Source organism: Hyperolius riggenbachi, chromosome 1 (genome assembly GCF_040937935.1).
Source record: "Hyperolius riggenbachi isolate aHypRig1 chromosome 1, aHypRig1.pri, whole genome shotgun sequence".
Lineage (NCBI taxonomy): Eukaryota > Metazoa > Chordata > Amphibia > Anura > Hyperoliidae > Hyperolius > Hyperolius riggenbachi.
This window is the reverse complement of record NC_090646.1, coordinates 588,572,147-588,597,624: the sequence shown is the minus strand read 5'-3', so window position 1 is coordinate 588,597,624 and position 25,478 is coordinate 588,572,147. Positions and strand designations below refer to the sequence as shown.

Genomic DNA, 25,478 nt, shown 5'->3' with positions numbered 1-25,478 from the left:
TGTGGTTAGTATCATAGCATGCAGACCTGTACCAATATTATCTTATGTATGATCAGTCTTATAGCATGCAGGCATTTTGTGCAAAGCCCTTAAAGTGGACCTCAACTCAGAATGTCCTCTCTGTTCTAAAAGATACACAAGAGCATAATAACCTTTAAACAAAAATATGTATGTGTTACAGCTGATACAAATCCCTAAATAAATTGGATTAATGGAAGCAGACATATTGTTACCATCCTGTGCTTCCAAATGAGCTCATCTACCATCTCTGCCGTGGCAGTCATGTGACACAGGGGTCAGATCAAATTACAAGTTGTGATTAGGCACAAATGAGGGGAATTAGACAGGCTAAACTCTCTAAATACATTTCTCTAGGTTTTCCTTCTGTCCTGTACAACAGTTCAGGTCCACTTTAAGGATGGAGTTTAGTCATACCCAATCAAAAAATACGGAAATCACTAAACTGAGGATCTTATTCAAAGCTATTCAAATAGAATATTGCGTAAACATACAGTGAACTGTACGGACAGTTATGCAATGTTTTCCTACCTCAGTTTCCTGCATAAAGGTAAGTAGAGCAGGTAGATGATTTCGAAGAAATGATTTACCGGTAAATACTTTTTTGTGGCTAATGATCATTATGACACCACCTTAGCAGGACTAATAAAAACTTATCTCCTCAGTTGTCTGCAGTCCAACAGGATCTGATAGATTGTTGTGTTTTGTAATTTTTTCCCATTCGCAAGTTAATTAGGTAAATAAACTCAGAGGGCCTATGATTAAAGGCGCGTACACACACCGGACTTTTACGCCTGCGGGGTGGTCGTTCTGATGACAGTTGCAGTTAATATAGGACAGAATGACTATTCAAATGATTTGGATAAGACTCATAATACGGAGGTGAACCAAGGAGCGTACTGCTCTGACTTGCCTCATTGAAAAGATTTTAGAGGAAAAATCAGAGCCACGGAGGAAAGAGGACCCTCCTATATGAGAATTAGAATATATGAATATCATAAAAAAAACTAATGGCAATAAAAAAATCTAATGGCAGGTGACAGTGTAGTTTAAAGTGTTACAAGTTTTAAAAGTTTTATTTTTAACAATTCCCATGTGTTTATTTTACAGATAAGTCCAGAACACCAAACAATGAATCGGTCAATCTGGACATCAGGACATTTCGAGCAAGATTTTCCAGTAATGATGACATAATCCCCAAGGAAGTAATTGATGGAGAACTAGGGTCAGAAATAGAAAATGTTCAGAAACATGCACCAGACAATGGCAATGTTCTCAATAACTCATCAAACAAAGAATCAACTATTCTGGACATAAGGACTTATCGAACGAAAACTCTTAGGGCCTGTTCAGACTATCTGCGTATGAAGAATGCGTTTAAAATCCAAGAAACGCAAGGTGAAAAACGCATGCGTTTTTCTTGCGTTCTAATGCGTATTCTATTGCGTTTTGCACACACACGTGACCCAGGGAAAAAAAAAAAATTATGGGAACCGCAGAGGAAAACTGACGCTAAAAACGCAATAGTACGCGTTTTTGATACGCGTCCATAGACTTTCATTGCGTCCGTTTCTATGCGTATCGCACAGAACTGCGTGCAGCAATGCGGATGAGAAACGTATGCGTCTCATACGCAAACATGTGAACTTGCCCATTCAAAAGCATTAGGAGCCGTTCCTATGCGTTTTTGGTACCCAGACACGTTCCCTGAAAACGTCCAGGAACGCGCATAGTCTGAACAGGCCCTTAAGGTTAAAGACCAATCCAGCAAGAAAGTAGTTCGTGGAGAACAGTCAAACTCAGTCAATGGGACGATTGCTGGTAACAATTCAACCAATAATGGATCTGACACTCAGAATATAAGGACTTTTCGAAAAACACAGCGTGATGATGAGGATGACAAACTCCCCCAGGCAGTTATTGATGGAGAAGTAGATGGGACAACAAACAATGTCAACAATACTGCACAAAACAAAGGGAAGACTTTCCTCAAAAACTCAACATTGGCCTACTTAGGAAGCTCCACAAGCACAAAGATGATCCCAGCCATCTACATCATAGTCATTCTCGTTGGTATTCCTTCCAACATCCTCGCATTACAGATGTCATTTTCAAGAGTCAGAACTGTGTGCACGTCGATATTCTTCACCAATCTGGCCATATCAGATTTACTTTTCTGCCTCACACTTCCCCTCAAGGCCGCGTATCACCTGAATGATAATAACTGGATATTTGGTGAAGCAATGTGCCGAGTCTTGACCGTATGCTTCTATGGAAACACGTACGGCTCCATCCTGTTCCTCATGTGTATTAGCGTCAGCCGCTACGTTGCCATCATCCACCCTTTCATTTATCGGAGTTTCCCGAAGCGGACCTGCGCCATTCTTTTATGCAGCTTTGTGTGGATCGTAGTCTTAATGTTCATGATACCGTTTTATACAAAGAAACAGACGTACGACTCAAAGGAGCTGAACCTCGTGTCGTGCAATGACATATATGAAACCTCTTCTGATGAGTTTCAGTTCTATTATTTTATATCCCTGGCCGTGTTTAGGTATCTCATTCCTTTTGCGGTGGTGGCGTTCTGTTACTTTTCCATCATAAAGACATTGGGCACCGACGACCAGGAGAGATTCATGTACTTGAAAATAACTGTCCTCCTCCTGTTCATATTTGCCTTGTGCTTCACACCAAGCAATATCATTCTCATCGTTCACCAAGTCACTTACCACTACAGCTATAAGGATGAATTGTACAGCAGCTATCTAATAGCTTTGTGTTTCAGCAGGGAGCCACTCCCCCCCCCCCCCCCCCCCTTATAAAAGGCAGGCCCCGCCACCCATTATACTCACTCGTGTGCCTGCAGTAAATAGAGAAGGGACAGCTGCTGCAGTGCAGAATCTCTCATAGGGAAAGATTAGTTAGGCTCTTGTAGGCTTGTTAGCTTGCTCCTTGCTGATTCTTATTGGTAAAATAGCAGCCCACAACAGCTCTTTTGAGAGCTAATCTTGTTCTTGTGATCTATTTTTTTTTTCTGTGTGTCCCACTGACACTTGTGTTGCATAGACAGCCTTGATAATCCATACTGTGTGTGCGCCACTGCCAGGCTCAGCACATTCAGTGACTACCTGTGTGTGTGACAGGTGCACATTGTAATACCCAGTACTGCATATACCTACTACCTGTTGTTCACAGTGCACCCACCCACCCACATGAACGCACGCAGTGTGATATACCACTCTGTGCATACCTGTTAACTGCACTTGTGTGACTGACTGCACATTGTATTAGTCAAGTCAGTGCATACCTTTCACTTCATCCCCCCCCAATATCAACAAAACAAAAGGCAGAGGGCAGGTCTGTTCGAGGTCACGCTGTCGTGATTTCGTGCAGCCCGCAACCAAAGTACAGTGTTCAGAAGAAGGCACGTGCCATCAACCCCCAATATTGTCAGGACGTAGTTGACTATTTAACACAGAACACCATCTTTCTCAGCTTCCGCATGGAAGCGTGACATATCTCCCTCCTGCCCCGATTCTGGAACCCCAATTAACACTCAGTCGGCCGCCACAACCAAAGTGCCATCACCCCAGGGTTCAGCGGTGTGGACATTTTTTTTGTGTGTCTGCCTCAGATGAGAGCAATGCCATCTGTATTCTCTGCCACCAAAAATTGAGCCGTGGAAAGACCAAGACCCGCGTAGGGACAACTACCTTACGAAGGCACATGATTACAAAAGCACAAACTGCAATGGGATGACCACCTGAGCGAAAGCAGCACACAAAAGCAAATTCACACACCGCAGTGGAAGATAGATATGCAATTATTTCTCAAAAAAGGCGATACCCAAACTGTACCATGATGTTGAAAGGAAAGTGGTGTTATCTTTGGCACACAGAGATGGGTCAAGGGACCATCTGACCACGTGGTCTGCAAAGCACGGTCAGGCCTGCCCGAAGACTAAGTCAGTCCCCACACACAGCATCTCTGCCTGCACGCCGTGTGACTGCCTGCCCCAAGACTAAGTCGCTCCCCACACAGCATGTCTGCCTGCAGGCCGCTTGGCTGCCTTCTCCACCACCACCAACAGGGTTCAGGACTCCAGGCAGATTCCTGAATTTTTAAGGCCGCTGCTAGCAGCGGTCGCTATACTAATTTTTCTGGTGCATGTACATGCCTGCCTAATTTTTCTGGCTGCACTGCGGCTGCAACAACAAAACGAAAGGCATGTACATATGCCAATTCCCCTTCGTGATCATTACTTGCCGCGGTGAAGGGGCTTGCGTATCACAATGAAGCAATGACCGTCGGCTATATAAATGTCTCGGGGGGGGGGGGGGGGGGGGGGGTAACACCCAAGATAATAAGGTTGATGCTTCATTGTGGACAGAACAAATTTGATCAGCTGGACAATCACCTCAGCCTGGCGACTATATGGGCTTGAAAACTGCTATCGCCTGCACTCTCGCCATGGTGCGCACCAGTCCAGCACCGCCGTCACAACACAAACAGCTGTTTGCGGTGTGGTGTTACACAGCGAGTTTGGTGTGTCAGTGTGAAGCAGTACTCTAATTACACTCCCTGATTGATGTATACACATGCATGTTTTAAAGCTTGGCTGGACGGTGTAATGGTTAAGGGCTCTGCCTCTGACACAGGAGACCAGGGTTCGAATCTCGGCTCTGCCTGTTCAGTAAGCCAGCACCTATGCAGTAGGAGACCTTGGGCCAGGCTCTCTAACACTGCTACTGCCTATAGAGCGTGTCCCAGTGGCTGCAGCTCTGGCGCTTTGAGTCCGCCAGGAGAAAAGCGCGATATAAGTGTTCTGTGTTTGTTTGTTTGTTTAAGCACTTTAGGCCTGCAATTTAGCATTCAATGTGATTTCTGCCCTTAACAACCGCCTAACGCCGATAGGCGTCGGCAGGTCGAAGTGGTGTTTCCATGGTGTCTCCATGAACAGCCTGCGAGCCTCCGATCGCAGCTCGCAGGTGAAATGTAAACAGGCGGGGAAGAAATCCCGTGTGTACATCATACGGCGCTGCTGTCGCAGCAGCGCCATAAAGGAGATCGGCAATCCCCGGCCTCTGATTGGTTGGGGATCGCCGGCATCTGATAGGATGAAGCCTATCAGAGGCAGTACAGGACGGATCGCTGTCCTGTGCCGCCCATAGCGAGAGGGAGTGGGAGTGAAAGAGAGGGAGGGAGGAATATCGATGTGGAGGGGGGCTTTGAGGAGCAACCCCCCCCCGCTCGGCCACACAGAGTGGCGGCGATCAGACCCCCCCCCCCCAGCAGGACTTCCCCCTAGTGGGGAAAAAAAAGGAATGGGGGGGATTTTGATCGCCCTTCAGCAATCCTGATCTGTGCTGCGGGCTGGAGAGCCCACGCAGCACAGATCAGCCAATACAGCCCTGGTCCTTAAGTGGTTAAAACGCTGCTTTGTGTCAAATCCAGATTTTTCCCCGGGACTTTTGGCATCTATCCCACGCCTCCATGCAAAAACTCAGATGTTAGACCCTTTAAAACATCTTTTCCATCACTTTTGTGGCCAGCATTAATTTTTCTAGTTCTCCAAGTTCGCCTCCCCATTGAAGTCTATTGCGGTTCGCGGAAGTTCACGAACTGAAAATCGGAGGTTCGGGCCATCTCCAGTGATCATACTTTACTAGGCTTTCACAGGCCCCATAGGAAATGTGAAACCCCTGACTGACCAATATATTGTGTCTGGCATTAAAGAGGCACTGTAGTGACATACAGTAGATTGTTCTTTTTTTTCTGCTTATTTCTGAACACCTAGTCAACATACATTCCACAGTGATGTGATCCCATGTAGTCCACTTATCGGGTGGGGTACTCTTTAAAGCAAACCTGAACTGAAAATTTAAAGTCAAAATACACATACACAAGTCTTACTTACCTCCCGTGTAGTCTACTCCTCAATCACTTTCTCCTCTACCGGGTCCCGTTTGTACACTGTGATCAATGGAATTCTCCATACTCCATTTTGAAAATCACCATCACCCCATAACAGCTTCCTGGTCAGCACACGGTTAAATCGCTCACTTGAGCCATAGGGAAACATGGACATTACCTTGCTCATAAGTTGTCCTTTCAGTTATAACTGACAACAACTGCTATATTCCAGTTGTGACAAGATCTCTTCAGAACTGGTAGGAATCCTTGTTAGAAGAAAAAGCTGTAACGGGGGTAACATCCCTATTTTTAAAATGGAGGATGGAGAATTTAACCGATCACATTGGACAAACAGGACGCAGCAGAGGAGAAAGAGATTGATGAGTAGACTACACAAAAGGTAAGTAAGACCTGTGTATGTTTATTTTGACTTTTCATTTTCAGTTCAGGTTTGCTTTAAAGAGTACTCCCTGGGTTAAATACTTATCTGTCCTTCAGGTCACAAGTGATGCTCCGCCCCTCTCCGTCATGTTACAGTTGCAGCCATGTTTCCAAAGATTGCCAAGGCTCTTCGGAAGCCTACGCTGCCATGGCCAGAGTCTCGGCAGCAAATTTGAAAAGGTACTCTTTAGGGCCCTTTTCCACCAGCGCGTTTGCGCTGGCTGAATCGCAAAAACGCAAACCACTAGCGATTTTACAATCGCTACGGTTTGCTTTTTAACATAGGAATCGCGGTAGGTCATTTCCACTACCGCGATTCGCTTTTTACGGGAACACGAACGCGCGGCGGAGCGATATTTGCCGCGATTTTGCTATGCAGTGCATAGCATAGCAAAATCGCGGCCGTGAACGTCGGGGAATCACCGGTAATTGCGATTCAGCAATCGCTAGCGTTCAGCGTGAACGCTAGCGACTGCAAGTGGAAAGGCCGTCCTACTTACCGGTAGTAGTGTTTCGGCGAATACTCCAGGACAGCTCACCTGAGATTACCATTGAGTCCCTCCCCTATGGAAACAAATGCAAATTAAATCAATTAACCAATCAGCCCCTGGCCGCACCCTATATAGCCAGTCCCTTCCTTCCCCTCCTCAGTTCAATAGAAGAGTATCTAGCTCACCCCATTCTGTCATTTAATTATCTCTCTGATATCCGCAAAATTAGGGCTGGGTACTAAGGCAGCTGTCCTGGAGTATTCGCCGAAACACTACTACCGGTAAGTAGGACGGCCTTTCTCTCATCATACTCCAGGACAGCTCACCTGAGACCAGCGAGAACTCTTTACCTTAGGGTGGGATGACTGCCTGAAGCACCTTGCGTCCAAACGTCTGATCCTGGCTGGATAGTAACTCCACCCGATAGTGCTTCACAAATGTCGAATGTCCCGACCATGTAGCTGCTTTGCATATTTGGTCTAATGTTGCTCCTGATCTCTCCGCCCAGGAGGCTGCCAAGGACCTCGTAGAATGTGCTCTTATGTCTGTGGGTGTTTCACCACCTGACTCCTTATAAGCTAATCCTATAACCTCCCTGATCCATCTGGCTATGGAACTTTTTGAAGCCTGTAACCCCTTACGGCTGCCTGAAAATAAAACAAACAGATGGCTGGACCTTCTCCACTGCCGTGTCCTCTGTAAATAGGTAATAATCGCCTGTCTTACATCCAGACTTGCCCACCTCCTTTCCTTATCATTTTTAGGATCTGTGGAAAAGGAGTGGAGTTATCATATAAGGATCCTTTATTGACAAGGACTGTATGTCTCCCACCCTCCTTGCTGTCGTAATGGCGACTAAGAAGGCTACCTTTAATGTCAGTAGCTTAATAGGGATTGTATCTGCTGGTTGAAAAAAATCTGACATCAGAAAATCAAGAACCAGTGATAGGCTCCAGGGAGGTACCACCTTTACTGGTATAGGTTGTGATCTGGCCACTGCCTTTAGAAAATTCTTTATATGTAACTCAGTTGACAACTGCCTGTCCAAAAAAACTGATAATGCTGACACCTGGACCCTGAGGGTGCTGACTGCCAACCCCATGTCCACTCCATCCTGTAAAAATTCTAAAATAAATCTTTCGTGTGTTTTCTTTTCTACATTTTAACAGCGTGTTAATAACCCTCTGTGAAAATCCTAACCCACTCAACGTCTGCCTTTCAGGATCCAGGCTGTGAGCTGGAGAAACCCCGGATCTGGATGTAGCTGGCCGTTCTGTATCAATAAGTCTGGCCTGGCCCCTAGGTGCCAAGGGCCCCTTATCTTTAGGGTCTGTAGAAACGGGAACCAGGCCCTTCTCGGCCACCAGGGTGCTATAAATATCACTTCTGAATGTGAGTGTCTCAACTTGTTGAGGGCTCTTGGGATCAGGTTGAATGGGGGAAAAGCGTACAGTAGGCCTGTGGGCCATTCTACTGTTAGTGCGTCCAACCGGTCTGTTGAAGAGGAAGGATGCAGGGAACAGAAATCTGCTGCCTTCGCGTTCTGCGGAGTGGCAAACAGATCCAATATTGGCCTGCCCCACTGAGCCACTATCTGATTGAAAACGTCCTGGTTCAGCTGCCACTCTGCCTCTGTGAGGGCTGATCTGCTGAGCGCATCTGCCCAACGGTTCCGGGTCCCCTGTATGTGGGTTGCCGTCAGTGATGTCACCTGTTCCTCTGCCCAGACTAAGATCTCCATGGTTAACTCTCTGAGACTCTGGACCCTGGTTCCCCCCTGCTTTCTGATATAGGACACTGTGACCATATTGTCTGAAAACAACGTTACTTCTCTGTTGTGTAACTGAGGTTGAAACGACAGTAGTGCCAATTTGACAGCCATCAGCTCTCTGAAGTTTGATGACTTCCGACTGAGCTGTGGAGACCACTGCCCCTGCACTTGATGCCCCTGACAGTGGGCTCCCCAACCCCAGGCGCTGGCATCCGTATAAACTTTTACCGGATCCTTCTGCATCCAGGGCCGACCCCTGGCTAACCTGTCTGCGTCCAACCACCAGTGGAGTGACTGTAATACTGGCTGTGGGGGAGGGGGCAAGTGATTGTCCAAGGAGGACTTCTGTCTGTCCCACGTCTGCAGTAGCCATGTCTGTAATTCCCGCATATGAGCTTGCGCCCATTCTACTGCCGGGATTACTGCCGTCATCTGTCCTAACAGGGTCATCGTTTGTCGAACTGAAACTGTCGGGGCTAATTCGTAGTCCCTCACCATCGACATCAACCTGTCTACCTTTGACGCTGGTAGCAAAATCCTTTCCTGACTCGAGTCCCATATTAACCCCAAAAATAGAGCTGTTTGAGTGGGTTGTAAGCACGATTTTTCTTTGCTCACTATCCATCCTAGAGTCTCCAGGGTTTGGATGCAGAGCTGTAAATTTTCTTTTAAGACCTGTTCGGTATTTGCCAAAACTAAAAAGTCGTCCAGATATGGCAGAACCCTTACATTCTGGAGATGTAGATGCGCGACGGCCTCTGCTACTACCTTCGTGAATATCCTCGGAGCGGAGGATATTCCGAATGGCAGGGCGCGATATTGGTAATGGCATACCGCGTCCCCCATAACTACCGCAAATCTCAGGAACTTCTGAAAATGCGGATGGATAGGGATGTGGAGGTAAGCGTCCTCCAAATCCAAGGTGGCCATGAACGCCTCTGGCCAAATCAAATTGCGGATCGATGCGACGCTCTCCATCCGAAATTTTTTCTCCAGAATGTAAGGGTTCAGGGGTTTCAAGTTGAGGATCATTCTGTACCTCCCCGATGGCTTTTGAATTACAAACACTCGTGAATAAAACCCCCTGCAATATTCCTGGACCGGAACCCTCTGAATTACCCTCTGTTGTAACAACTTTATCACAGAGGACTGAATTGCTTCCGCCCTTTCCGGGTCCCTGGGAGTTCCTGTGATTACAAAATTCCTGGGGGGCTGGGCTCGGAATTCTATTTTGTAACCATTCCGTATTAACTCCAAAATAAAACCGTTCCCCGTTATCTTCTGCCAGGCTTGAAAAAAATAAAGAAGCCTTCCCCCCACCTGTAAGTCTCTGTCATTTGTCAGGCTTTGCAGAGACTGGCTGTGGCTTATTGAACAGGAAGGTAGACCTTCCCCTTCCTGCATTATAAGTCCATCTCCTAGTTCTCTGCTGCTGTGGATGCTGTGAGCTCTGTCTGCCTCCTTCTCGTCTGGGAACATATCGTCTCCCCTGAAAGGACCTATTTGTTCCCCTCTTCCTTTTGTCCGGGAATTTTTTGGCTTTGTCTGAGGACCTCTCAAGTATGTCATTTAAATCCTTGCCAAACAACAGCTGCCCCCCAAACTCCATAGCGCATAACCGATGTTTGGAGGATACATCCCCCTCCCACGTGTTTAGCCACACTGCGCGCCTAGCGGAGTTTATGAGAGCAGTTGTCTTGGCTGTGGACCTTAAAGATTCAGTGGCCCCGTCAGCCAAAAAGGCCACTGTCTTGGACATGACTGGTAGGGATTCCAAGATTTTTTCATGTGGGGTACCTGCCACTAAGTGTGCCTTTAACCCCCTCATCCACTTCTCCAAATTCCGCGTTAGGCAGATGGCTGCAATGGCGGGCTTAAACCCAAAGGACGCTGCCTGCCATGCTCTTTTCAGAAGAATCTCTGCCTTACGATCCATTGGATCCTTTAAGCTGCCCGCGTCCTCAAAGGACAAGTCTGCTGCCTTAGAGTACTGGGCTAATGGCGCATCTAATTTAGGGCACTTTCCCCATACATCCTGATCCTCCTGCTTAAAGGGAAAACGTCTCTTAACCTCCTCGGCGTTCTATTGAGATCGCCAGGGAGGCTGCGGGAGGGTTTTTTTTTAATTAAAAAAAAACTATTTCATGCAGCCAACTGAAAGTTGGCTGCATGAAAGCCCACTAGAGGGCGCTCCGGAGGCGTTCTTCCGATCGCCTCCGGCGCCCATAATAAACAAGGAAGGCCGCAATGAGCGGCCTTCCTTGTTTTGCTTAGATCGTCGCCATGGCGACGAGCGGAGTGACGTCATGGACGTCAGCCGACGTCCTGACGTCAGCCGCCTCCGATCCAGCCCTTAGCGCTGGCCGGAACTTTTTGTTCCGGCTGCGCAGGGCTCAGGCGGCTAGGGGGGCCCTCTTTCGCCGCTGCTCGCGGCGAATCGCCGCAGAGCGGCGGCGATCAGGCAGCACACGCGGCTGGCAAAGTGCCGGCTGCGTGTGCTGCACTTTATTTGATAAAAATCGGCCCAGCAGGGCCTGAGCGGCAGCCTCCGGCGGTGATGGACGAGCTGAGCTCGTCCATACCGCTCAGGAGGTTAAATGACTTTGGTATGAATAATCTCTTTTCCGGCTGTTTCCACTGAGCCGATATCACGTTATTAATAGATTTGTGCACCGGGAACGTTCTAGTACCGGTTTCCTCCAGTCCCCTGTAAATATCATCCTGAACCGATGTGGCTGGAGTAGAGTCCTGGATATTCTCGGACTCGTATACAGCCTTTAAAAGCTCTGCTGTATCCTCCACACTAAATAGATACCTGGCCGCTATAGATGCGGAAGCTGTCTGGCCCTCTGAATCTCCAGCCTCCCCCTCCTCCAATGATTCCCATGAACCCTCCTCGCAAGATTCATTGGGAGAGTCAGGCTCAACTAGCCCCAAAATCGCAGGCAACCCCTGTGATGGCCGCTGCGGACCGTGTTCCAGCGGTTGCTCTCCGGCCGGTATCGCCCGGGGCGGGGGGGGGGGGGGGGGCCTGGGGCTGTACCGTCGCCTGAGGCTGGGACTGTGGCTGCGTGGGGAAAGCAGCTCTGAAGGCCGCAAATGTGGTTGTCAATTCTCTCTTCATTGACTTCATTAAGTCTATCATCACCGTATTAGTATCTGTGCTAGCATCCCCCTTATGCCTACACTTGTCACATGAGGACCTAGAACAAGTAGGTGGTAAAACATCCCCACATTTAGAGCACTTGTTTGTCTTTTGGGCTGACTTTGCATGCTTCCTAACCTCCTGCAAAACAAGACACAAACAATGCCTGTCAGTTCCACCCTGCCAAACATTAACCTGTGTAGGGATCAGAACTGCCTAGTACCTGAGTCTGCTGTGCTGTGTCATCCGCAGCTGGTACCCTGCTGTCTGCGGTGGCCTCCGCTTGTTCCATGTCCGCACTGACAGCGTGCCCGCGTTCACGTGGCCCACGCAGCTTAAAAGCTGATCTCCGCTCTCAGCCCCGCCTCCCGAGGTCAAAGAACCCCTTCCGGCTGAATCACCACTCGCACTGCGGTGGGCGGAGCTTCCGCGCTACTACTTCCGCTCCTTCCGGATTCCGGAACGCGTCCACGTGACCTCCTGCCTCCAGGAAGACGCTGCAACTATCCATAAACGGCGGCCATGAGAAAGGGCGCTCCCGGCTCTCCTCCAGAGCGTTCCTCGCCGACAGGTAGTGTTTCCAGCCCCCCGGCCTTGCCAACACCTCCATCCGCCCTGCCAACACAAGCATAGACTGCTCTCTCATGGGGAAAAAAAACCTATCTCTACCATAGGTGCTATAACACGCTCCCCTACGGTGCATAAAATAATAAAACTCTGCACTAGTCCATGGGTGAGTGGAAACAATGAAGAACTGAGAAGGGGAAGGAAGGGACTGGCTATATAGGGTGCGGCCAGGGGCTGATTGGTTAATTGATTTAATTTGCATTTGTTTCCATAGGGGAGGGACTCAATGGTAATCTCAGGTGAGCTGTCCTGGAGTATGATGAGAGAAAAGGGCCCTAAGGGCCTGAATTGAAGAAAAGTGCCCCTAGGCGGTACATACCTGGGGAGGGGTAGCCATTGGATCCTAAAGAGGCTTCCCCCTTCCTCCTCAGCAGAGGAGATCCAGTGCTGGGACCCTGAATAACTGCTTGTCAGTGATGCGCACATTAGTACCAGCTTTCTGACAACCATAACGATCTATTGGCCTGCCTGCACAGATGCACTAACAGCTTTCCATTTGGGCTGCGGCCGATCAGGTCCGCTCTACTGCACAGGCCGGCCAATGGATTGTGATTGTTGCTGGAAAGCTTGGAGGTCTCTGCGTTGGAATAAGCAGCTGGAGGAGGATAGGGAAGCCTCATCAGGATCAAGAGGCTTCCCCTCCTGAGCCCAGTATCATTTTTTTGTTAATTTTAAAATAACAGGTTTCCTTTAACTGAGAAATACGTAATTTCCAATGTGTAAATTAAATCCCTCCAGGGCAGATAAATGTGTCAATTCTTTTATAAAATCTAAAAAGGACTGCGCAATATAATGATAAAACAGAATTATGACAATTATGACCATAAGTATGCCAGTTGGGTTGATTCCCAAATTGGAAGGGAACAGATTGTAACGGATCCAATGTTAACCTATTGGATCGGTTCACATTCCGTTCCAACGGATCCATTCTGCAGATCAGCTGAACGGACCGCAACAACCGGTACGATCAAATCTGTTTGTGTGAACCGGTTAACCATTTCAGCCTGCGGGTATTTTTCACCTTATGGGCGAGAGGAATTTTCCCCTTTCAGCGCTCCTCCCTTTCATTCCCCAATAACTTTATCACTACTTATCACAAATAAGTTATCTATATCTTGTTGTTTCCGCCACCAATTAGGCTTTCTTTGGGTGGTACAGTATGTTAAGAATTATTTTATTCTAAATGCATTTTGACAAGCATAATACAAAAAAGAAAAAAAATGGAAAAAAATCATTATTTCTCAGTTTTCGGCCATTATAGTTTTAAAATAATATATGCATTTTTTCAGTTTTACATCTATCACTAATTTCTAGCCCATTATTTAATAATAAGATGCCCTCTTCACACACATTTTTTTTCCCCTAAAGTCAGTAGGTGTATTTTACTATTTCGCCACAAGATGTCCCTGCTGAGCAAAATGCTATGTAGAGTACCGTATATACTCGCAAGCAAGCCGAATTTTTGACCCCCCAAAAGTGGGCCAAAAGTTGGGGGGTCGGCTTGCTTGCGAGTCATGTGTGGGTGGATGGGTGGATAGGTGCTGTCCCTCCCCGCTCCCCCCGCGGCCACCGCTGCTATTACCTTAGGCGGCGCCGCTGCCTCTATCCCCGTCCTCCTCTGGTAACTCATTCACAGCAGCGCGCCCCCCGCTGCTGTGATGACGCAGGAAACCATAGAGAGCGGTTCCCATAGTAACGGCATCACGCTACAGGAAGCCGCTCTCTATGGTTTCCTCGTCATCACAGCAGCGAGAGGCGCGCTGCTGTGAATGAGTTACTACCGGAGGAGGACGGGGATAGAGGAAGCGGCGCCGCCTGAGGTAATAGCAGCAGCGGCGGCCGCAGGGGGAGCGGGGAGGGACAGCACCTACCCACCCATACTGGGGCATTATGCTAGCTATATGGGGCACTATACTAGCTATAATGGGGCACTATACTAGCTATACTGGGGGCACTATACTAGCTATACTGGGGGCACTATACTAGCTATAATGGGGCACTATACTAGCTATAATGGGGCACTATACTAGCTATACTGGGGGCACTATACTAGCTATACTGGGGGCACTATACTAGCTATAATGGGGCACTATACTAGCTATACTGGGGGCACTATACTAGCTATACTGGGGGCACTATACTAGCTATACTGGGGGCACTATACTAGCTATACTGGGGGCACTATACTAGCTATAATGGGGCACTATACTAGCTATAATGGGGCACTATACTAGCTATACTGGGGGCACTATACTAGCTATACTGGGGGCACTATACTAACTATACTGAGCACTATACTAGCTAAACTGGGGCACTTCACTAGCTATACTGAGCACTATACTAGCTATACTGAGCACTATACTAGCTATACTGAGCACTATACTAGCTATACTGGGGCATTTTACTAGCTATACTGAGTACTACCTACCTATACTGAGCACTATACTAGCTAAACTGGGGCACTTCACTAGCTATAATGAGCACTATACTAGCTATACTGAGCACTATACTAGCTATACTGGGGCATTTTACTTGCTATACTGAGCACTACCTACCTATACTGGGCACTATACTAGCTATACTGGGACATACTGGGGGGATCACGCGGCCAGCGTTTCCTACCCCCGGCTTACATGAGGGTCAATCATTTTTTCCTGTTTTTTGGGGTAAAAGTGGGGGGGTCGGCTTACATGCGGGTCGGCTTGCTTGCGAGTATATACGGTATGCTACATAGGATACAATGTATTGTTACATTGTAACTAGGGGAAGTGACATAAGTTTTCACTGGAAACCTGCAATCACATTGCTGGCAGGGAGATTATGAATGGGAACATTGTCCCCATTCATAAATGTAACGATTGGGCGTCGGAAACCAGCACGGCGGCCCTATGCAAGAATAAACACTGTTTTTGAACAAAAACAGTGTTGATTCTCTGCGGTAATGTACGGATTGGCACAGGGGACTTTTGTACCCTGCAGCCAATCTCCCCTGCTCCCGGTAACAACGCGATTGCGGGCATTTGCCCGCATGATCGCCTACCAACCCCACAAACTGCAGGGACGTGACTAGTGCGTAACTGCGGCTCTAGCTGCTGCCGCTGCGGATGTGAAGTTCACATCCGCGCAGCATAAATGGTTAGAGAGGAACTCCAGTGAAAATAATGGGTACTTAAGTATTATGCCATCTGGAAAGTTTGGCAGCTTTTTGATAAAATTCTATTTGCTCCCCCAAGAATATCTGACCATTTTTGGAAAGATGAACATCCCGGCTTTCTGTTGCATGCGGTCTTGAGTCGGTATGATGCTCAGTTCCCAAGTTATGGGGTTTTGAAGGAGGGGTGTCCCCCTGAACTTGGCTTCAGAAAGTGCAATTACAGAAGTACGGGATAAACCTGACACGATGATAAGCAGCACACCCGGTAGGTCTTCTTCCTTCGCAGCATAAATCTGTGTCTTCAAAACTTATGTCAAGTGCCCTGGGTCTCTCATTACAGATGAAGGAGCAGCGCAGCTATGCACCCTTGTCTCCCCCGTCTTACTGGCATGGGCAGGAGGCTCAATTCTACTGTGCTCTCTGCAGCAAAGTGCAGGAGACACCCGTCCCCCAAACCTCCTCAACTTGGGAATGGCCCCCTGATAATCCGTGTGAGAAAAGGAATAGATTTCTCATGGGAAAAGGGGCATCAGCTACTGAGATGTACCGTAATAAGCAGGACTGGGAATGAGCTCAGCGATCCCACATGCAGGGTAACCGCACCTTATCATTACAGCTTCAGGAAACAACAATGTCTGGATTTCATCATATATACCACAAGTTCACTCCGATAACCCCTTTTGGCTTCATATACCATGTAGGGTTGCGCATGGATCTGTTCATCTTCACTGAGGAAGCGGTGTTTATGTACTCTAGTGTAGCTTTTCTGTAAGGAAAATATATATTATGATTGGTGGAGACCTCCTAAGCCAGTGATGTGTCTCAGAGAATGAAGGACAATGACATGGCAGCCCATTTCTGAATGCACCAGACTGGGCCTCACAGAAGGTCAAGGGCTTCCTTCCCTGTGAGAAAACATTGCCAATGAGAAAACATTGCTCCGGTCATGTAGAGATTTTCCAGTCAGTCATGTGACCACTGCATCTTTGATGTGAGAAACTCTATGAAGGTCTGTCAGTGCACTGGATGGTCTATTCAGTGGCATGATAAAGCCACTGAGAGTCATATGACCCAGGAATTGTGTATGTATTAACTATGTACAGTATAGATATTGTCTGTTTTGTACTCTGTACAGCTCCAAGCTCCAGAGTATATGAATAGCTTTAAAAAAATATGAATAAAACCTGTTTTGTCATTTTTTCTGAAAGCATCTGGTCTCCTCCTTTCTAGGCTGTATTTGAGTTTGGGGATTCACCAAGGTCATTCTTAGGACAGAACCACCCTACTCCCTCCTCCCGGTCTGTGTAACTGTTGGGCATAAAATCAAAAAAGCAATTCTTTATTTTTATCTGGTAAACAAGTAATAAGGATGCTAACCAGGTAATCCAAAAGTTAAAATCACTATTACTTTTCTTGTTGATAAATGATCATTCCCCGGTTTACCTGACTTATTTGGTACACAAAATTTGGTACGCAAAAAGGAAGTTACAGGGCATGCTGGGTTGTTCTTTTTTGCTTCTCTACTTCCCCTCAGACTTAACTAATGCAACCTGATTGGCTGAAGCCTCCTTCCTTCCTGTTCTCCGCTCCCACACGTCTGTTCCTCTCTGGCAAGTATTCCTCATGCTGAGACAATGCACTTTCTATAGTGGAGGGCAAGTAATGCATAAACAATCAGGCAGAGGAGAGTAAGGGAGGACATGATATAAGGATTGGCTTCAAAATAGCCACACTTAAAATGGGAAATCCTAAGAAGGATTTTCTCTTTTTTTACTGTAGCAAAATCACTGAAATCAAAATGTGGACAGTGCAATACATATGTTATGTAAGTAGAGCAAGTATTTATCTACTTATATATGTGGGTTTTTTTCTGAGACAGTATGGCTGACAGCTCTTTGAGGGCTTGCTTGTATGTGTTGAAGGAAGGAGCAAGTCAGAAGGATGGTGGAAGGAAGGTAATGTGGATTCAGGTTGTATAGGACAGCTGCTGTAGTAGTTTTTCCAGGATCAGCGTGACAGCAATTCAGGCCTTTGTATGGTGCTGGGAGTGGAGGGCACATCCGGGTGCACAAGGGGCACACACTGTACACATTGCTTAATAGCCTACACTGCCATTTTCACCAATGCAAACTGATGAAGATATCCAACTTCAGCTCTACATCTACAACACTGAGCCAGTTATACGAAAGTAACAAGCTTATTTCCAGCTCACTCCGGTATTACAATTTTAAAAGTACAGTAATCTCTTATCAGCTGTGTTGAAGTCATTATTCTTCAGTTAAGTTGACTTTTTGAGTCATAGCCACACTCGTTTTACCAGTTTCTTTGCTAAATATTGGTTTGCAAAAACATAATTTTCCATGCAATGCAAATACCTGCCTACAGGACAAAAGAAATTCTGCTGTATTCATATCAGTTTCTCTACAGATATTTTTCGGACTATAAGACGCTCCAGACTATAAGATGCACCAAGGTTTAGAGGACAAATATCAAGGAAAAAAAAACTAAACCTAGGTGCATCTATGTCCAGGAGTGTTTTATAGACCTTTCCCTCAAAGAGGTCTCTGTCTAAATTACACTGTCCAGCTACACACTTCACTCCTGATGCTTCCCTCCTCCCCACACACACTCCTACACTGCACTACACTACACTACACAAACCCCTGCTTCCCCCTCCTCCCCCCAGCTATACTAACTAACCACTTCAATGACTTTTCAGATCTCACCAGCCTGGGTGACAGCTTCTTCGAAAGTAGTCAGGTCACTCGTGGGTGTCCAGGCTGTAAATTAAACGGATGACCTCCTCGGTGAGGTGGGGAGGCAGCAGCAGCAGCACAGCAACAGTGCGATCCCAGGTGTTTTTACTAAGTGGCATAACAGCAGACGCTTCCTGGCTGTGATCCTGCCCTTTCCCAGCCCTGTATCATTGCAATGCGCTGTGCTTCCAAGCGGCATAGCAGCAGCCGCTGTCATGAATGGAAATACCGGTACTCTTGGCAGGCGTCCTGTCCCTTCCTATCAGCATAGCAGCAGCCGCTGTACTGTCCGGGGATGCTGCGCCTGGCTGTGATTCCCGTGTCTGCGCAATCCCGGCAGAAGTGAACTCCTTCAGCCGCTGAAACGGCAGAGTCCTCAGAGGCTTCCGTACTGTGACCAGTTTACTGGCGCCCTCTCATGACCCCGACGCACGTTGTCATGAGAGGGTGCCAGTAAACAGGGCACAGTACGGAAGCCTCTGAGGACTCTGCCGTTACAGCGGCTGAAGTTCACTTCTGCCGGGATTGCGCAGACACGGGAATCACAGCCAGGCGCAGCATCCCCGGACAGTACAGCGGCTGCTGCTATGCTGTTTGAGGACAATGAGGATTGTGCTGATAAGGGGCTGAGGAAGGGACAGGACGCCTGCCAAGAGTACCGGTATTTCCATTCATGACAGCGGCTGCTGCTATGCCGCTTGGGAGCACAGCGCATTGCAATGATACAGGGCTGGGGAAGGGCAGGATCACAGCCAGGAAGCGTCTGCCGTTATGCCACTTAGTAAAAACACCTGGGATTGCACTGCTGCTGCCTCCCCACCGCGGACGTCAGTAGTTTAATTTAAAATACAAAGGATACAAGCGCCCGGATTGATAAAACTGCCACATTCAGACTATAAGACGCACCCACTTTTTCTCCCCATATTTGGGGGAGAAAAAGTGCGTCTTATAGTCCGAAAAATACGGTATAGGTGATTGCACGAATATTATTTCACTCGCACAGGGATTCAAGTTTATTCAAAGTGCAAAAAACATACATGTGTGGCAGGTCTGTAGTCTGACCAGGACGGCAAAGGTACACTTGTTACATGCTGCCTCACAGTCTAGTCACTGGGCTTATACAGAGGTTGCCTCCGTAGAAGCGCACTAACGCGTGAAACGGCTGTCAGGCATCTGTACCCAGCACCCACCATCACTGATTGTGCCACCAGCCCAACCACTGGTATGTTCACAAGTTTGCAATATGCAGATTCAATGTTTGTACCTACAACTATGACTTGACTATTTGCAATTAAACCACAAGCTACAGCAGTGCCGCCTTCTTCTAGTTCTTCCTTGTTCAATATAGCTACTTGTTATGCCAGAGCACACTTTGCTGAGATTTCAGGAGGCACTGTATGCACGGAGTGCCAACCCAGTGTTTTAGAAATGTACTGCTCTGTACTCAGTGTTATTTAGATGCCCCTCTTTCCCAATACTGGAAAAATAGATTTAAAGCTCAAATGAACCCAAGCAGCAGGATTGCTGGGTTTGTCCCATGCCTTACTTGCTAAATAATGGGCTTTACGGTTTCAAAACTGTTAAGGTGCCCATACATCTAGCTATGTTGTGGCCCCATCGACCACTAAATGCAGAATTTTATTGAATCGGATGAAAATTGGTTCCACAACAAGCCTGCCCGATCGATTATTTGATGGACTTCAGACCAAAAATTCTCACCTGTCCCGCTGAAGCAGCTTCCGGGGTCTTCCCAGTCATCCTCAGTTACTGAGTGCCTTTATCATGTGGCACAAGGTGCACATGTGACACGCATCACGTGATACAGACACCGGGGTGTATGGGCAGTCAACAGATTTCTCACCCCACAAAAGTGCACAATCGTGCCGCTTTCATAACAAATGCCCTTATTGTGGTCCTTAACTGCTACAATTATGCACTCCGCCTCCCCACAAAAAAAAAAAAAAAACACTAAAAAACAGTAGTTCCTCCTTTAAGTCCCACCACGTAAGTGCCACTGCCATCTACTGTTCTCCAACCACCATGAGCAAACCAGTAAAATGTGGAATTACTGAAGAAAAAAAAATAAAAACCTGTCCAGGTCCTCACCAATTTGTCTCATCTGCAACACCACAATACAAGCACTGGAGATGAGCGCCGACATGTAGACAGACGTACACAAACATATACAGCTGGAGCCAGAAGCTTGCTTTACAAACTTCCAACAGACAACCACAGGTCAAATCTTTTCACCAATGTGAAGTCCATTAAATTATCTGCAGATCGCCCACAACTCTCAACAGAGAGGGCGTGGCACCCTTACTGACAATACTCTGCCTCCCAAACCAGAGGAGCCCTGCCTCCTTATTCAGCATTCCTATGCCCAAAATAGCAGTTTCGGCAGAATTGTGTAAAACCAGAATATTTTTTCCCCCAAACAATCTAGCAGCGACATGTATCTGAATCCAGGTGACTTTTGTTTTAATATTGTTTGTCCAATGCCACCAAGTGAAAAACTTCTAATGTATTAATTGGCAGTAAGGGTTATTTGGGGGTGTCAGATTTGAAATATCTCCATATCCGCCCCCCCCCCCCCCCCACACACACACACAAATACACTTTCCTCCATGGAGGGGACCCAAGGGGAGCGAATATCCTTGGAGGGCTGGAGAATGGCTTCAGTGCAAAGCTAAGGTGTTGCAGAAAAAGGATTCTTCACATTCTTAGTGATGTGACAGCTTTTTGCTCCAGGAACGGAAAACTGCTATTTGGTACTACAGCTGTTAAGAGTAGTTAAAACCACCTTTCACACTAGTGCTGAAAAAAATTGTATGAAAGTGGACTAACAACCATCTACAAACATTGAGTTCTACCATAATAGTGAACTTTCAGGAAGTTGCCTGTAAAAGCACTCCCACTTCTACAGAAACACTCACCATTGCAGGCTAACTAGTGGCAGCTGTCAGTGTTTATACAGGGGATTACCTGACAGGAAGTGAGCTGTGCCTACAAAAATGTGCCCGTCACTGTTCTGTGTTCATTGCGAACGCAGCCTTTAGGTCACATAAGCCCTTCAAACATGTGGGTGGTTTTCTGTAAATATTAATAGAAATGCACAAGATGCAGTTTATGATGCAGGGCCCTCTAAAATCGCAAAACGTTTTGCGCAAGTGATTTTACAGTGATTAACGTGGGAAAATCACTGGACACTGCGGCGGTTTTGGAGCGATCGTGATTAGCGTGCTATGCATGCTAATCGTGATCACTAAACACCAATCGCAAATCGCTGGCAAACCGCTGCATGTAACACGTTTGCGGTTGCCGCTAACCGCAAACGTGGCCGTGAGAACACTGCCATGTGTTACATGCTATAGCGGTTTGCCTTGAGTGCGCGATTCCTGCTCAAGTGAGAACGGGCCCACAGAATTACTTTAAGTGATTACCATTAAAACCTCCTTGGCGTTAATCCCGAGGCTCGGGACGGAAAGCCACAGAACAGGGTGGTAATCCTGTGCCTGATGAGTTTCATGCAGGAGCTTCTGCAGACCTCTCTGAGGTATGTTTTTCTTCTTGTTTTTAGGGTCTAAAAGCTTGTGAACATTTTTTAGGGCTTTTAGACCTTAAATATGGAAATAATCATAACGCCAGGAAGGTTAACCCAAAAATATTTTTTAAAGTACCCATGCAAAATTCCTAACCACCAACACCACTAAAGAAACCCCAATACAGAACATTACCTCACACATAACTTTAACCCCTTTTTTTTATTTTTTTTAGCCTCCAGTACATTTCTTTATTTATTGTACTTATAAAGCGCCAACATGTTTTTGCAAGTTCGTTTCCAAAGCATACCACAGACTTTTAAACGCATTAAAATGTTTGTGCGGTGCAGCTCAATACTTTTCAATTGAAACTGTGTGTGGCAGAAAGAAGGAAAAAGCAGCATGCACAAACACAAAATGCATCACATATAAGCCATACACAGGCTGCCAGAATCTGATGCAATTTTGAGTGCAAGAAAATACAAAAAAAAAACCCACAAGTTATATTGCGAATACTATATGCAATGTTCTACTTTGTTCTTTTTTTGTATTTTTCACCGAATGTTTGATGTCAAGGAGATTTTACCGTTACAATATAACGCATGTGTTGTAATTGTCTTTAACTACTTAAGGACTGCAGTCATAAAACCCCTTAAGGACCAGAGCCTTTTTTTCCATTCGGACCACTGCAGCTTTCACGGTTTATTGCTCAGTCATACAACCTACCACCTAAATGAATTTTACCTCCTTTTCTTGTCACTAATACAGCTTTCTTTTGGTGCTATTTGATTGCTGCTGCGAGTTTTACTTTTTATTATATTCATCAAAAAAGACATGAATTTTGTCAAAAAAATGACTTTTTTAACTTTCTGTGCTGACATTTTTCAAATAAAGTAAAATTTCCTATACATTTGAGCGCGAAAGTTATTCTGCTACATGTCTTTGATAAAAAAAAAAACATTCAGTGTATATTTATTGGATTGGGTAAAAGTTATAGCGTTTACAAACTATGGTGCAAAAAGTGAATTTTCCCATTTTCAAGCATCTCTGACTTTTCTGCGCACCTGTCAGGTTTCATGAGGGGCTAAAATTCCAGGATAGTACAAATACCCCCCAAATGACCCATTTTGGAAAGAAGACATCCCAAAGTATTCAGTGAGAGGCATGGTGAGTTCATTGAAGATTTTATTTTTTGTCACAAGTTAGCGGAAAATGACACTTTGTGACAGAAAAAAAAAAAAAAAAAAAGTTTCCATTTCTTCTAACTTGCGACAAAAAAAAAATGAAATCTGCCACGGACTCACTATGCTCCTCTCTGAATACCTTGAAGTGTCTACTTTCCAAAATGTGGTCATTTGTGGGGTGTGTTCACTGTCCTGGCATTTTGGGGGGTGCCTAATTGTAAGCACCCCTGTAAAGCCTAAAGATGCTCATTGGACTTTGGGCCCCTTAGCGCAGTTAGGCTGCAAAAAAATGCCACACATGTGGTATTGCCGTACTCAGGAGAAGTAGTATAATGTGTTTTGGGGTGTATTTTTACACATACCCATGCTGGGTGGGAGAAATATCTCTGTAAATGACAATGTTTTGATTTTTTTTACACACAATTGTCCATTTACAGAGATATTTCTCCCACCCAGCATGGGTATGTGTAAAAATACACCCCAAAACACATTATACTACTTCTCCTGAGTACGGCGATACCACATGTGTGGCACTTTTTTGCACCCTAAGTGCGCTAAGGGGCCCAAAGTCCAATGAGTACCTTTAGGATTTCACAGGTCATTTTGAGAAATTTCGTTTCAAGACTGCTCCTCACGGTTTAGGGCCCCTAAAATGTCAGGACAGTATAGGAATCCCACAAATTACCCCATTTTAGAAAGAAGACACCCCAAGGTATTCCATTAGGAGTATGGTGAGTTCATAGAAGATTTTTTTTTTTTTGTCACAAGTTAGCGGAAATTGATTTTAATTGTTTTTTTTCACAAAGTGTCATTTTCCGCTAACTTGTGACAAAAATAAAATCTTCTATGAACTCACCATACTCCTAACGGAATACCTTGGGGTGTCTTCTTTCTAAAATGGGGTCATTTGTGGGGTTCCTATACTGCCCTGGCATTTTAGGGGCCCTAAACCGTGAGGAGTAGTCTTGAAACCAAATGTCGCAAAATGACCTGTGAAATCCTAAAGGTACTCATTGGACTTTGGGCCCCTTAGCGCACTTAGGGTGCAAAAAAGTGCCACACATGTGGTACCGCCGTACTCAGGAGAAGTAGTATAATGTGTTTTGGGGTGTATTTTTACACATACAGATGCTAGGTGGGAGAAATATCTCTGTAAATGACACATTTTTTATTTTTTTTTACACACAATTGTCCATTTACAGAGAGATTTCTCCCACCCAGCATGGGTATGTATAAAAATACACCCCAAAACACATTATACTACTTCTTCTGAGTACGGCGATACCACATGTGTGACACTTTTTTGCAACCTAGGTGCGCTAAGGGGCCTAACGTCCTATTCACAGGTCATTTTGAGGCATTTGGATTCTAGACTACTCCTCACGGTTTAGGGCCCCTAAAATGCCAGGGCAGTATAGGAACCCCACAAGTGACCCCATTTTAGAAAGAAGACACCCCAAGGTATTCCGTTAGGGGTATGGTGAGTTCATAGAAGATTTTATTTTTTGTCACAAGTTAGTGAAAAATGACACTTTGTGAAAAAAACAATAAAAATCCAATTTCCGCTAACTTTTGACAAAAAAATAAAATCTTCTATGAACTCCTCATACACCTAACAGAGTACCTTGGGGTGTCTTCTTTCTAGAATGGGGTCATTTGTGGGGTTCCAATACTGCCCTGGCATTTTAGGGGCCCTAAACCGTGAGGAGTAGTCTTGAACCCAAATGTCTCAAAATGACCTGTGAAATCCTAAAGGTACTCATTGGACTTTGGGTCCCTTAGCACAGTTGGGCTGCAAAAAAGTGTCACACATGTGGTATCGCCGTACTCAGAAGAAGTAGTATAATGTGTTTTGTGGTGTATTTTTACATATAACCATGCTGGGTGGGAGAAATATCTCTGTAAATGACACATTTTTGATTTTTTTTTTTACACACAATTGTCCATTTACAGAGAGATTTCTCCCACCCAGCATGGGTATGTGTAAAAATACACCACAAAACACATTATACTACTTCTCCTGAGTATGGCGATACTACATGTGTGACACTTTTTTGCAGCCTAGGTGCGCTAAGGGGCCCAACGTCCTATTCACAGGTCATTTTGAGGCATTTGTTTTCTAGACTACTCCCCACGGTTTAGGGCCCCTAAAATGCCAGGGCAGTATAGGAACCCCACAAGTGACCCCATTTTAGAAAGAAGACACCCCAAGGTATTCCGTTAGGGGTATGGTGAGTTCATAGAAGATTTTAATTTTTGTCACAAGTTAGTGAAAAATGACACTTTGTGAAAAAAACAATAAAAATCCAATTTCCGCTAACTTTTGACAAAAAATAAAATCTTCTATGAACTCATCATACACCTAACAGAATACCTTGGGGTGTCTTCTTTCTAAAATGGGGTCACTTGTGGGGTTCCTATACTGCCCTGGCATTTTAT

At 46.0% G+C, this 25,478-nt stretch overlaps 2 protein-coding genes across 4 annotated transcripts in view; one reads left to right on the top strand and one right to left on the bottom strand.

Moving 5' to 3' along the window:
* Positions 1-25,478, bottom strand: part of IQGAP2 (IQ motif containing GTPase activating protein 2) — a 436,318-nt gene that overhangs the window by 118,161 nt on the left and 292,679 nt on the right. The window lies entirely within an intron of this gene.
* Positions 1,622-2,840, top strand: F2RL2 (coagulation factor II thrombin receptor like 2). The gene is made up of 2 exons (XM_068273362.1): positions 1,622-1,636; positions 1,752-2,840. The coding sequence occupies exons 1-2, from the start codon at positions 1,622-1,624 to the stop codon at positions 2,838-2,840; spliced, it is 1,104 nt and encodes a 367-aa protein (XP_068129463.1).